The sequence below is a fragment of the Sinocyclocheilus grahami genome, unplaced genomic scaffold, assembly GCF_001515645.1.
Source record: "Sinocyclocheilus grahami isolate Dianchi unplaced genomic scaffold, SAMN03320097.WGS_v1.1 scaffold1592.1, whole genome shotgun sequence".
NCBI classification, from domain to species: domain Eukaryota; kingdom Metazoa; phylum Chordata; class Actinopteri; order Cypriniformes; family Cyprinidae; genus Sinocyclocheilus; species Sinocyclocheilus grahami.
This window is the reverse complement of record NW_015506771.1, coordinates 166,534-178,448: the sequence shown is the minus strand read 5'-3', so window position 1 is coordinate 178,448 and position 11,915 is coordinate 166,534. Positions and strand designations below refer to the sequence as shown.

Sequence of the window (11,915 nt, the reverse complement as noted above, 5' to 3'; positions counted from 1 at the left end):
CCCCCGGTCATTCCCCCCCCGTCCCTCAAGTATTTTAGTTTTTTTTTTTTTTTTTTTTTTGCAGTGATGCCAAAGAACCCTTTTTGATTCCCCAGCTGTTTTTAAAAGATCCTCGTTTTTCTTAGTGTGAAGAACATTCTAATCATGTAAAGAATGTTTTCCACTATAAAGAACCTATTGTGCATTGTGAAGGTGCCACAGGTTCTTCATGGAACCATCAAAGGCCAATAAAGAACCTTTATTTTTAAAAGAGTATGGAATCTGGTCACGAGTGCAGTGACATTTTAATGCGTACAGTGACTCCTAAAATTATTTACACACTTCAGTGACAACTAAAAATGCATTTCATTAGATATAAAATTATATAAAAAAATCAAATACAATTTATTGTAAAGAAAGGTATAGCAAAAGTACTTTTCACTCAAAATAAGAAGTATCGCGTGACTTTGTGTTCGTTTGTGATTAGTGGAACATGTTCACAGTGAACTTAATGAACCACTCTTGTGTACGCTCATAAATGTGAACGAAATTCATAATTGTGAGCAAAAACTTAGCACTTGTTTGCACGTGACACTTGATCTGCTCACTGTTTACTCTCAGACGTTTATCAGTTTACTATAGTTAGTCATTTTGTCACATCCCCGAGAAATTACAGATAAGAGAACCTGTAGATAAACAAAGAAAACACAAGAGCGGAGCATCTGCTGGAAATGTACAAGAAAACAACTCAACTGGACACTTTTTTACCACAGTGGGGTTTTTAGGTGTTGTTCAAGCACAACACACTCTTGCACCCAAAAGCATCTGGAAACAGCTGATGCATCAAAACGCAGGAAGAAAAAGGAACCACTTACAGATGTATTTTCATTATGAATTTTACTTACTGCAGCTGTTATTCTATTTATTCTTTCTAACTGCACTGTGTTTGTTCAGAGATGCCTCATCTGGAGTGTGTTTAGGTGCCATACCAGTTATGAGACTGAGATATTAATATAGGCTGAATGAATCATGCGCCTTGTTCATATCATGTCTATTGTACAGTTCATCACCTGTGTGTTTGTGTTTGTTATATACAGTTTTCTATTAAAGGTATTATTTCTATAAAGTGTTTTATATTAAAGGTGATAATCCTACAGGGACACTAACCCACATAATCACATTCAGCTAGTCGTTTGACTAGACTACTAATTGTTCACTTTGTATACCACACGTTTTAGTTTGCTTCCCTCTGCTGTTCAAGAATTAAAAATGCAGTTTAACCCTTCACTTGTTCTCTGGTTTGACTCAATTATTTATTGGGTATCGGTTAGTGAACAGTGGCAGCATGACTTATGAAAAAAATGCAAAGAGGGATTTTTCATAAGCATGACTTATGGAAAAAATACAAAGAGGGATTTTAGTGTGACGTGACATGTGGCCAAGTATGGTGACCCATACTTGGAATTAGTGCTCTGCATTTTAACCCATCCAAAGTGCACACACACACACACCCGGAGCAGTGGGCAGCCATTTTTGCTGTGGTGCCCAGGGAGCATTTGGGGGTTCGGTGCTTTGCTCAAGGGCACCTCAGTCGTTGTATTGAAGGTGGAAGAGAGCACTGTACATACACTCCCCCCACCTACAATCCCTGCCGGTACGAGACTCGAACCCACAACCTTTGGACTCTCTAACCATTAGGCCACGACTTCCCCACATTTTAAGGCACATTTGCATGCAAGCATCCATTTATTTTTCTGCTCTTCAGACTATGCTTTTTTTCTGTAAATGTGTGCTAATTTGTCTGGCAGAAGCTTTCAGACTTTAACATCTGGTTTCACAAAAGGTTATTTGTGGTGAAAGAAGGTTCTTCAGATTATAAAGAGATGGTTCTTTAAAGAACCTTTGACTGAATGTTTTTTGTGGAACCAAAAATGGTTCTTCTATGGCATCGCTTGAAGAACGTTTTGATGCAACTTTATTTTTAAGAGTGTACATGTAATGTCATTTTGATTCTTAACCTTTCATCTGTGGGCAACAATGGAAAATCAAGAACAGATGCTTCAGTCCAGTCTGGTGAGTTCTTTAACACAAATTAAATTATTATGATAATGAAATTGGATTAATGGCCATTATTTAGGACATCACAATTAAAGTGATTTGCTGGTAAAGTGAGACTTGCAGAGCTTGCCTTGGCAGTAGTGATGGGGAAAAGTAGTTTGAAAATTTGAATTAATCGAAACAATTGTGTCATAAAATGCGTCACTGTATTAAAGCGTCCGGCTGGTCAAAACAGTGTAATCGCAACAAAAACCCAGCCCAAATATGCATAAACCAATTCGAAATGATTTACTGAAAGTGTAATTTAATAAATGCAACTAACAGGTCAAGAAATACCATTTAATATGAAGTGTCTGTATAGTTACGTCACTTGCAGCAGTGCGTGCATTGTGGTGGCAGAAAAACACTGGGAACAAAATGTTCTGTTGAGCTTTTGGAATCCAGCATCGGAATGTAAATCATTTTTATAGAATACCGTCGTCAAAGACAACATTTGAAGCTAAACGTAGACGTTTAAATGGATGAAGTGGATGAAACCTGCTATGATTACCCTACTTTTAAAGCATAAATTTGATTTAAACCATATGTCTACATAATATTTGCATATGCAGTTCTTAGGGGTCATATTGTATTAGCTACAGTTACAGCATAAAATAGCCTACTTTTTAAACCTATTACATTTACCTATTTTATCTCACAATTCAGACTTGCAAATGCAAGTTTAAATCTCCTACTTCAGACTTTATAACTCGATTTAACTCAACAATTGCGAGTTTGTCAATTCGGAGGGGAAAAAAAGCCAGAAGTGTGGGATTTAAAAAGAGAATGACGAGTTGATTTATATATATATATATATATATCACACTCAGAATTGTGAGATATAATCTCGGAATTGTGAGAAAAAAAGTCAGAATTTTTGAAATATAAACTCAAAATTACCTTTTTTATTCTTTTATTTCATGGATTCCATACTGCTACTTCAAAACTGTCATTTTCTACCAGATAGGCTCCGCCCACAAAAGACGTTACCACTTTTTGCAAACACCGAAATTGGTCCATAATATGTGTTATTTTCATTTGCAGGGCTCGTTTGTTTATGGAGAACATTCCTAAAAAGGCCAAATAAGTACTACTCTTCCTTTTCATTGAAATGTATAAAACTCATCCGAGATCAGGTTTAAAAACAAAAACACAAAAAAAACATGGGTTAATTTCATTATTTTCAAATCTGTCATGACAAACGAAGCCTCACTGAAATCATGTGACTTTGGACAAAGGTTTCAAAGCTTCACAATGCATTTTTTCATAAGAACCTCTTCACTTCTGCACATAAACACAACTGCCGCCATTTTGCAGCTCAGTGATTGGCTGTAGTGAAAATGACTGCAGAGTTCTTCAAGGGATAGTTCACCCAAAAATGTACTCACCCTCAAGCCATCCTAGGTGTATATGACTTTCTTCTTTCAGACGAATCCAATCGAAGTCGTATAAAAAACATCCTGGCTCTTCCAAGCTTTATAATGGCAGTGAATGGGTGTTTCTTGTCAATAGCCCGAAAGAAGTCAAATAAAGCGCATCCATCCATAATAAAAACGGCTCCGGGGGGGTGAAAAAAGGCCTCCTGTAGAGAATCAATGCGTTTTTGTAAGAGAATAATCCATATTTAAAACTTTATAAACCGTAATCTCTAGTATTCTCTAAAAGTGATTTTCATTTTTGGGTGAACTCTCCCTTTCAGTTTGAGTTTCACTGGATTCATGTTTCAGGTCTTGTTGCTTGACTGATTGTTTTGCATCATATGGTGGACTGTTCCTTTCACACTCATGCTAATATCGTGCTTCATTCTGTGGTTTGAATCTCATTTCTACTGTGTTTTGTGTGTGTTTTCCAGAGCTCTACATCGTCATTATGGTGATTATGTGTTTGATTCTGTTGTTAGTCGGAGGACTGAGTTTGTTGTTGCTCAAGCGGAGATGTCAAAAGACACAAGGTACAAACAAAGAAATCTGAAATCAATCAAGAAATCTCTTAACTTCTGTTCTCTTGTATGTTCACGTTCATCATTCTGTCCATCCACAGCAGGTTCAGTCTCATCCGATCAGAGGAACACAGGAGATGGCGATGAGGTAAACGTGTGTCTGTTAGCATGATACAGTATTTGCCAAACTGTGTTCAATTACAGAAGGAATTCAAAAAGATTATAAATCATGACATTACTGATAAACCCAGATGTTATGCAATTACAATAATAAACCTGTCCCTTTCAGGTGTCCTCGTCTGCTTATTATTCAGTGATCCCAGACTCTGGAAACACAACCATCAGTTTAAACACGGTTTATGAGACGGCACATTTACCCACAAACCCCTCTGGCAGTGATTTCTACACACTGGCTGAATAGCCACAAAACATGACATCTATGTGATTCAGTATGTTGCCTTTTTTTAGAATAAAACTACCCCTCTTGTCAATTTTTGTTTCAACATAATAATCAACAGAGCACTACTGTCATATAAATGACAGATATGTTGGCATAAATATCTATACAGTATGTATCTATAAATAATGACAGTCAAACCACATAGAAGATAATATGCAAACTGAATTAAACAAGGGTCCAAAAGGCAATACTTGGTTCAAAAGTCATATTTACCAGAACAGCTGAATGAATGAATGAATGAATGTGCATTTTGGAAGTATGTCCAAGTAAAATTGGAAAATGGCTCTCGCTGTGCGCCGTCATGTCATTATTAGATCACACTGACACCAAGTGGTCACATATGAGGTTACAAACTGTACAATATGAATGATGCCTGATGTCTCTCGTCTATGATCTCGTTAGAGACTCATTCAATCATGTTTATGTGACTAAGCAGCACATATTCTATTCTAAGATCAAGAATTTATTGAATGGAGATCTCAATAGAGGGAGCTCCTGCTGCAAATACTGTGTATTTCATAGAGAGGAGGAGCAAATGACAGACAGAGAGAGAGAGAGAGAGAGAGAGAGAGAGAGAGAGAGCTCTTCTTTAAGTTTGACCACCAGCAGCATTTCATTTGTATTACATGATCACTGTTTGTAAGCAGAGCAGCCAGTGCTGAGCAGAGTAAAATAGCTGACATGAATTACACTAGTACAATATTTGATAAAACAGCCCGAGACTGAGGATGGAGGACATTACTGGTGTGTGATAATGAGACTGTGAGATGCTTACATCTCTCATTTATGCCGGTAAGATGCCATCAGCAAGTTTTGTGTTTTATTTAAGAACAGAATCAACTATAAGACTGTATTGAACAAATGCTGCTGGTCACACTAAGCCGCTATATTTTCACCAAACCCCGGACATTTACCTCTTAAGACCCGGCAAAACATTTTAGGCAAAAAACTTTTTTTTTTGATGTCATTACATTGTTTAGACTAGAGCATTAAAAAAAATATATTTAATTCATAAGTTATGCTAAGTCATCGGTAGAGGACATCTGGACTCAATTTCTTAAAAAATAATAAAAAGACATGAATGAATATGCATAGGCAAAAACAATAGATTTTTTAAATCACCAATACATTTTTAGTTTTCAGGATTTTTTTTGTATAAAGATAATTCGCATCTATGTTATATCAGAATGCTTTTATATACCATTTTTCTTCATGCAAAATGTGTGTAAAATGGCCACAAACAGGTTTTCTCATTATATATAATGTATCTATAAACTAAATCTAATTTGCATATTAATGTGTTTTGGGGCCAGTTTAAAAATGTGTCCGATTTAAATGACAATTACAAAATAGTATCATATTTCCATAAGAGTGTCACTAAATTAATATCAGACATTTTTAAAGCCCAAGGAGAGGGAGAGGTGATGGTGACACATCCAAACATTTAGTGTTTCTGAAAAGCCCTGAATGCGCTCTGTACAGCACATCCAGACTTACAACTGTGGCATGTATAGTCTCAGAGAAATACACTCAAATATAATGTCCTCGTATGAAGATGCAGGATCTCAGGAGGATAAATCTGGTTGTACACCTAAAATAAAGAGATACTATTATTTTGTCTTTTTAAATATAATATATGGAATAATATTTCTTGGGCTATGTTCACACTGTGAGTATTTGAGATGGTCAACCGCATTTACTAACAGGTTTGAGTCTCAAATTGTCCTGTTCAGACAATAGCGACTCTAATGAAGGAGTAAGTGAAGTCAAACCTATTCATCGTGCAGCACAGAACGGCTCTCTTGTGCCAGACAATAGCTCATATAGAAAATAAGCCCTGAAAATGTAAAGGTGTGAGTTCCCTTGTCGAATCCGGTTGTCATTTCCAAAAATAACTGAACTGCGAAATTTTGAATCTGTTGAACCAATTGCTTCGCAGGATTATTCGCTGTTTTGAAGCGCTAGAAATATGACACGTTGGTGAATGTAAATGTAACAAAAACTCAGCCAAAACATGTATAAAAACACCTGGAAAATACAGAGGTTTTGTTGGAAGTAAAATCTATTAAATGCAATTAACAAATCATCTAATACCATTAAATGTGAGATTTCTGTATAATATGTATTCTGTTATTAAATTGGGTGGCTCATTTTTGTTTGTTTTGTGAAGGGCTTGGCTAAACAGACCAATCAGACACTAGTACCTACTAATCTTACTTTTATTATACAAATGTGCCATTAAAATGTCTATTCATATATAAAACATAACTTAGATCAGATAAAAACCATTGCTTCATGGATCCACAGAGAGATCATCGACCCCTTGCGGCGAACCATTACACTTCTGAAACATTGAAACAGTTATAATGTAACAACGACTCATTTAGTGAAATCACTTGACTTTGGCACTTCGAATCATGCTCTGATTCTCTGGTTTTGAAACTTCAAAGTGCACATAACCATATTAAGGACCGCCATTATATTTGGAAAGCTATATGCCAATTGTACAGTGATTGGTGCTTGGACCCTGATGACTGCTACTTGAGGTTATAATGAATTGTTGTTCGTCTAAGTTTCTTTTGTTCAGAGTTTGGTCTTCTATTGTCATCCTTCCATAAATGAAACAGTTTTAAGAGTCTTTGCAGTCTACCCCACTATGAACATGTATATAAGTGCAGGTACATGCATGTATATAGAGTAACATTATCTCGCTTTTTCCAGTAAACACCACATGAAGAGATAATATGCAAATTCAATTAAATGATCATAGTGGTAACTTTTAATGCATAATTTATATTTGCAAGATCAACTAAATGAATAAATAAATATGCATTTTGATAGTATACAATGTCAAAGTAATATTCAATTCAAATGCCCATCCTTCATTATGTCATTATTGCATCATACTGACACCAAGTGGCCACAGATGCAGGTTACACACTGTACAATGCATGATGCCTGATGTCTCCTGAATATCATCAGTGTCTCGACTTGATGAAATATATATATTCATTCATGTTCATGTGTACTTAAAAGCCCTCGATCTCTTCTAAGCACAAGGCTGAATTTATTTGTGTCTGCTAAATGACTAAATGAAAATGTAAGATTGAATTTGTTCGAAGGAAATGTACATAGAGTGAGCCCTTGCTGCAAATACTGTAACTCATGGAGAGGAGGAGCAAATGACAGACAGAGAGAGAGAGAGAGAGAGAGCTTGAGCTCTTCATTAATATAGAGACCACCAGCACCACACACATGAAACAATGATCCAGATCCGTGATGATAAACTCATATTTCACCTGCTGCTCCTCGTGTCAGGTGAGAGTTATCCTGTGTCTTTCTAACAGTCTGTCTGTTCTCAATCAGGTCCATGTTTGCACTCAGCTGTTTCTCTCTCTTTATATTTTCTTAGTGGCGGTATGTGAGACGAATGAGATCTTGACTTTCACTGCACATGAAAGAGGAACAGTTGAGATACAGTGCTCATATAAGTCTACAGATGAAGAACATGAGAAGTATCTCGGCAGAGGAAAATGTCCAAGACTGAAAAAAGACAAAGTTGTTGAATCTGGATCAGCAGCTCAAGACAAGAGATTCTCTCTGACTGACGACAAAACGGCCCACATCTTCACCGTCACCATCACTGATCTGAGAACAGAGGATCAAGACCAATACTGGTGTGGAGTAAAGAGAGGGCTGGGAATATTTGATGACTTTACAGAGATTCATCTGGAGATTAAACACGGTAAGTCAGAATATACTGTATGTGTATCATTGGCAGTGCACACGAATACTGTGTAAGATGTAAATGAACAATTCTAGTACACTCTAAAGTGATATGTCAGAGGTATGTTTGCGTGTATGAGAGTGCTGTATCGTGTGCTGAAAGATGCAGAGAGCCAAGAGAACAGAAACCACAGCATCCTCTGCAGATGCTGAAGAGCCAGTGTTCACACCACACACAACACTATGAACTATTTCTTCTCAAATAAACTGAATGTCATGTGACAGGAAGTGATGCGGGTCAGTATTTACTGACCCGCATCACTTCCTGTCACATGACATTCAGTTTATTTGAGAAGAAATAGTTCATTCAAAAAACAAAAAATATAACTGCACAACTCAAAATCTTACTTTTTATATATATAGTTCAGCCATCAGCCTTTATCAATGCATTTGTGTTTGTTTGTTTTTATCAGCATAAAAATTTGAGTTGTGCGGTTAAACTTTCCTTTTTTCATTTTTCTCATGACCTGCACCTCAATATTTAAGCATGTGCTTATATTCTGTAAAATCAGTTACATCTAGCAGCTTTTCAAAGAGTTGCGGTATCTGTTGAAATTTAGTGACTCTAAAGGTCAAGGTCTTTTTCATTTCGCATGCATTACATTATCAGAGCACTGCAGAGCAGCCAGTGAACGTAAAGCAGAAAGAGCTGGCATTATTCAGAGCAGTATCTGATTAAACAGCTATTATTGTCACTGTAGGTTCTTAAGTATCTCATTCATGCTCTGATTTAGTTTCCAGAGTGTCTGGTGTGACTGGAAAGCATCTTTATATCCCCTGCAATTATTCAAGTGAATTGAAGAACGACGTCAAATTCATCTGCAAAGGAAGCGACCCGTCCCTCTGTGAGACATCAGCCGTCAAAGTTTCATCAGAGAGCCACAGTAACGGCCGTTTCTCTCTGAGCGATAATGCATCTGCAGGAGTCTTTACTGTGACCATCACTGATCTGAGAGAAGAGGATTCTGGGATATACTGGTGTGGAGCTGCACAGAGAAGACAAAAGCACAAGAAGCAGAAGAAATGGATTTCAGTGATAGACCTGAACATTTCTGCTGGTAAGATGATATTAGCAGGTTTTATAGTATGTGCAGGGACATAAAAAACAAAAGAATAATATACAGTAAAAGTTCATGCTAAACACATCGCTGGTCACTCATGCGCCTCTCTGTTTCCGTCACACCCTTGATATTAGTGAAGCGTTACTAACAGCTGTGTCAGGGGGAAGTACAACGTGTCACATGATCTTTTGCCACAATACGACTGTAAACATGTAACTGTGTGTGTTTATTCTGAAATGTGTTCTCAATATGTGACCCTGGACCACAAAACCAGTCATAAGTGTCAAGTTTTTGAAATTGAAATGTATACAGTATCTGAAAGCTGAATAAATAAGCACCGTACAACTTTTTGATGTAAGGTTTGTTAGGATCGGACAATATTTGGCTGAGATACAACTATTTGAAAATCTGGAATCTGAGGGTGCAAAAAAATCTAAATATTGAGAAAATCATCTTTAAAGTTGTTCAAATGAAGTTCTTAGCAATGCATATTACTAATCAAACATTAAGTTTTGATATATTTACAGTAGGATATTTACAAAATATCTTCATGGAACATTATCTTTACTTAATATCCTAATGATTTTTGGCATAAAAGAGAAATGTATAATTGTGACCCATACAATGTATTGTTGGCTATTGCTACAAATATCCCCCAGCGACTTAACACTGCTTTTGTGCTCCAGGGTCACATATATAAAAAGCTCCTTAAATAGTTTTTGTTGTAATCATATCTGGAAATAACTGCATGGGCTGTCATGCATTAAACCCAGTTTCAGACACATCAGAGAGGCCGTTATCTAAACCAAACACAACAAGAGCTTCATTTCACAGCAGCAAACCTGCACCAGCAGATACTGCCTCCAGCAGACCCGTCACATCTTCATCATCATCATCTTCATCTTCAGTGTTAATGTTTTTCTCATCATCTCCTAATGCAGTGTCACCAAAACCACAGCCAGGTACAAAGAGTGTGCAGAGACATTTGTTTCTCAAGTTTCATTAAATATAGGACATTTAGAGTCATTTATTGGACGTGTTTGTCTGTTTTTCAAGGTTTAGCACCAATCTTCATGGTGATGGTGATAGTTATAGGGATACTGACAGGGTTTGGATTCTCATCGTTTATATACTTAAGACGGAGGCAAAAGAAAGAAGGTGACTGTCTTTCTCACATCAATTCACTTGATATAGAATCATTTTTATTCTCATCTGCTTTAGTAAATCACAGCATTTCCAAAGTCAAACCAGACTTCTGTGTCACAGAGCTGCATGTCGTCTCAAAAAAAAGGTTTTTGTCACAAACCAAAAAATCTGGTGTCACAAAACAGGAACGCAGCCCAAAGATGTGGTTCGTGGCCCGACTAAGAATCTGCCCAGTGGAGATATGGGAGAAACTAGAGAAGTGAGTTGCATCATGTGTCTGTATGTGGATATTAGTCATATTTTCCACTCTTTATCCATTTGTTCTAACTCTGGTGTTTTTTCTTCTCTTCAGGCGGACTGCGATTATGAAGACATCAGTAGCACTCTTGATCATCCTGACTATAGTCTGGTGCTTCCAGCATTTGCTGAACATGAAGCCTCTGTTTATGCTCTAGCACAATTACCCAGCAGCCCCTCGGACGATCTCAACTACTCCAGCATCAAGTTTACAGCGGCTCATCATTCAGACGGGACTTCTGACGGGCAGGAGACATGCGACTACACAACTGTTAGACCATGAAAGACTGAGGACATTCATGGAGACCAGGCTGAATCACACCGAACTAAGACTGCATCGCACTTGCTTTGTGATTGAAATCTGTGGCCCTGGTGTTATTTTGGATCAATTTCATTGGAGACGTAAGATATTTGGTTGGTTACGTTTCTGATCGTCTGTTATTTATTCATACCCACAAGTCCTTTAGTATTACAGTGCATAGTGAAGAATGAAATGAGTGGAGAAAAGAAATGTCGTGGAACATTAATAAAAGTTCAAATTAAAATCAGAATGAAAAGTATTGTGACAGGCTGAAATGTCAGTGTGAGCTAATTAATATTCATGAGATAGATGTGGTTATCTACGCCCTCCCAGTCTCAACATCTTTTCTGCTTTTTACAATGATTTTACAATTATATATATATATAAATATGGGTCAAAGACGTTAAGATGTCTGCATCAAAATACATTTACAAAAGTGATTTTATGTTCATAGAAAGCACATTAAAAAGCACACTTTTAAGGTTTCAAATAAGTTTTTGGAGAATAAACTGTCAAAATTTGGTTGAAATAATGTTACATTGTCATTCAGTGTAACACAATATTTATGTAACAATTCAAACAACATTATTTTTCTGACTTGTGCATATTAAAATATATAAAAGAATAAGGGAACATATGAAATTGTACTGTGTTTTAAATGAATAAAAACCTAGTATTTGGGGTGAAAGTAATTAGTCTTTTAATATGTCATAAATTGATTTTTGTTGTAAATATGCCTGACAAGATTGTTACACTGAATAACATTTTAGTGGCTCTCTTCTGTAAATCAGGGGCTTTTGCTCAGAAAAACTAAAACAAAATTGCACTTAAATTAAACAGAAAACGTTT

The 11,915-nt window shown here is 36.6% G+C and overlaps 1 protein-coding gene across 1 annotated transcript; it reads left to right on the top strand.

The window, feature by feature from the left end:
• Positions 1-7,723: 7,723 nt before the first annotated feature.
• On the top strand, positions 7,724-11,262 carry LOC107571420 (polymeric immunoglobulin receptor-like). The gene is made up of 7 exons (XM_016257744.1): positions 7,724-7,793; positions 7,888-8,220; positions 8,996-9,319; positions 10,096-10,284; positions 10,379-10,480; positions 10,654-10,727; positions 10,821-11,262. The coding sequence occupies exons 1-7, from the start codon at positions 7,739-7,741 to the stop codon at positions 11,046-11,048; spliced, it is 1,305 nt and encodes a 434-aa protein (XP_016113230.1). The 5' UTR covers positions 7,724-7,738; the 3' UTR covers positions 11,049-11,262.
• Positions 11,263-11,915: the final 653 nt, after the last annotated feature.

What these genes read in the sequence shown, in the direction of transcription:
- LOC107571420 (XM_016257744.1), top strand. Translation starts at nt 7,739, where the DNA reads ATGATCCAGATCCGTGATGATAAACTCATATTTCACCTGCTGCTCCTC. An exon ending in TCATCTGGAGATTAAACACG is followed by an intron (nt 8,221 to 8,995) that starts GTAAGTCAGAAT and finishes GCTCTGATTTAG; the next exon opens with TTTCCAGAGTGTCTGGTGTG. An exon ending in ATATGGGAGAAACTAGAGAA is followed by an intron (nt 10,728 to 10,820) that starts GTGAGTTGCATC and finishes TCTTCTCTTCAG; the next exon opens with GCGGACTGCGATTATGAAGA.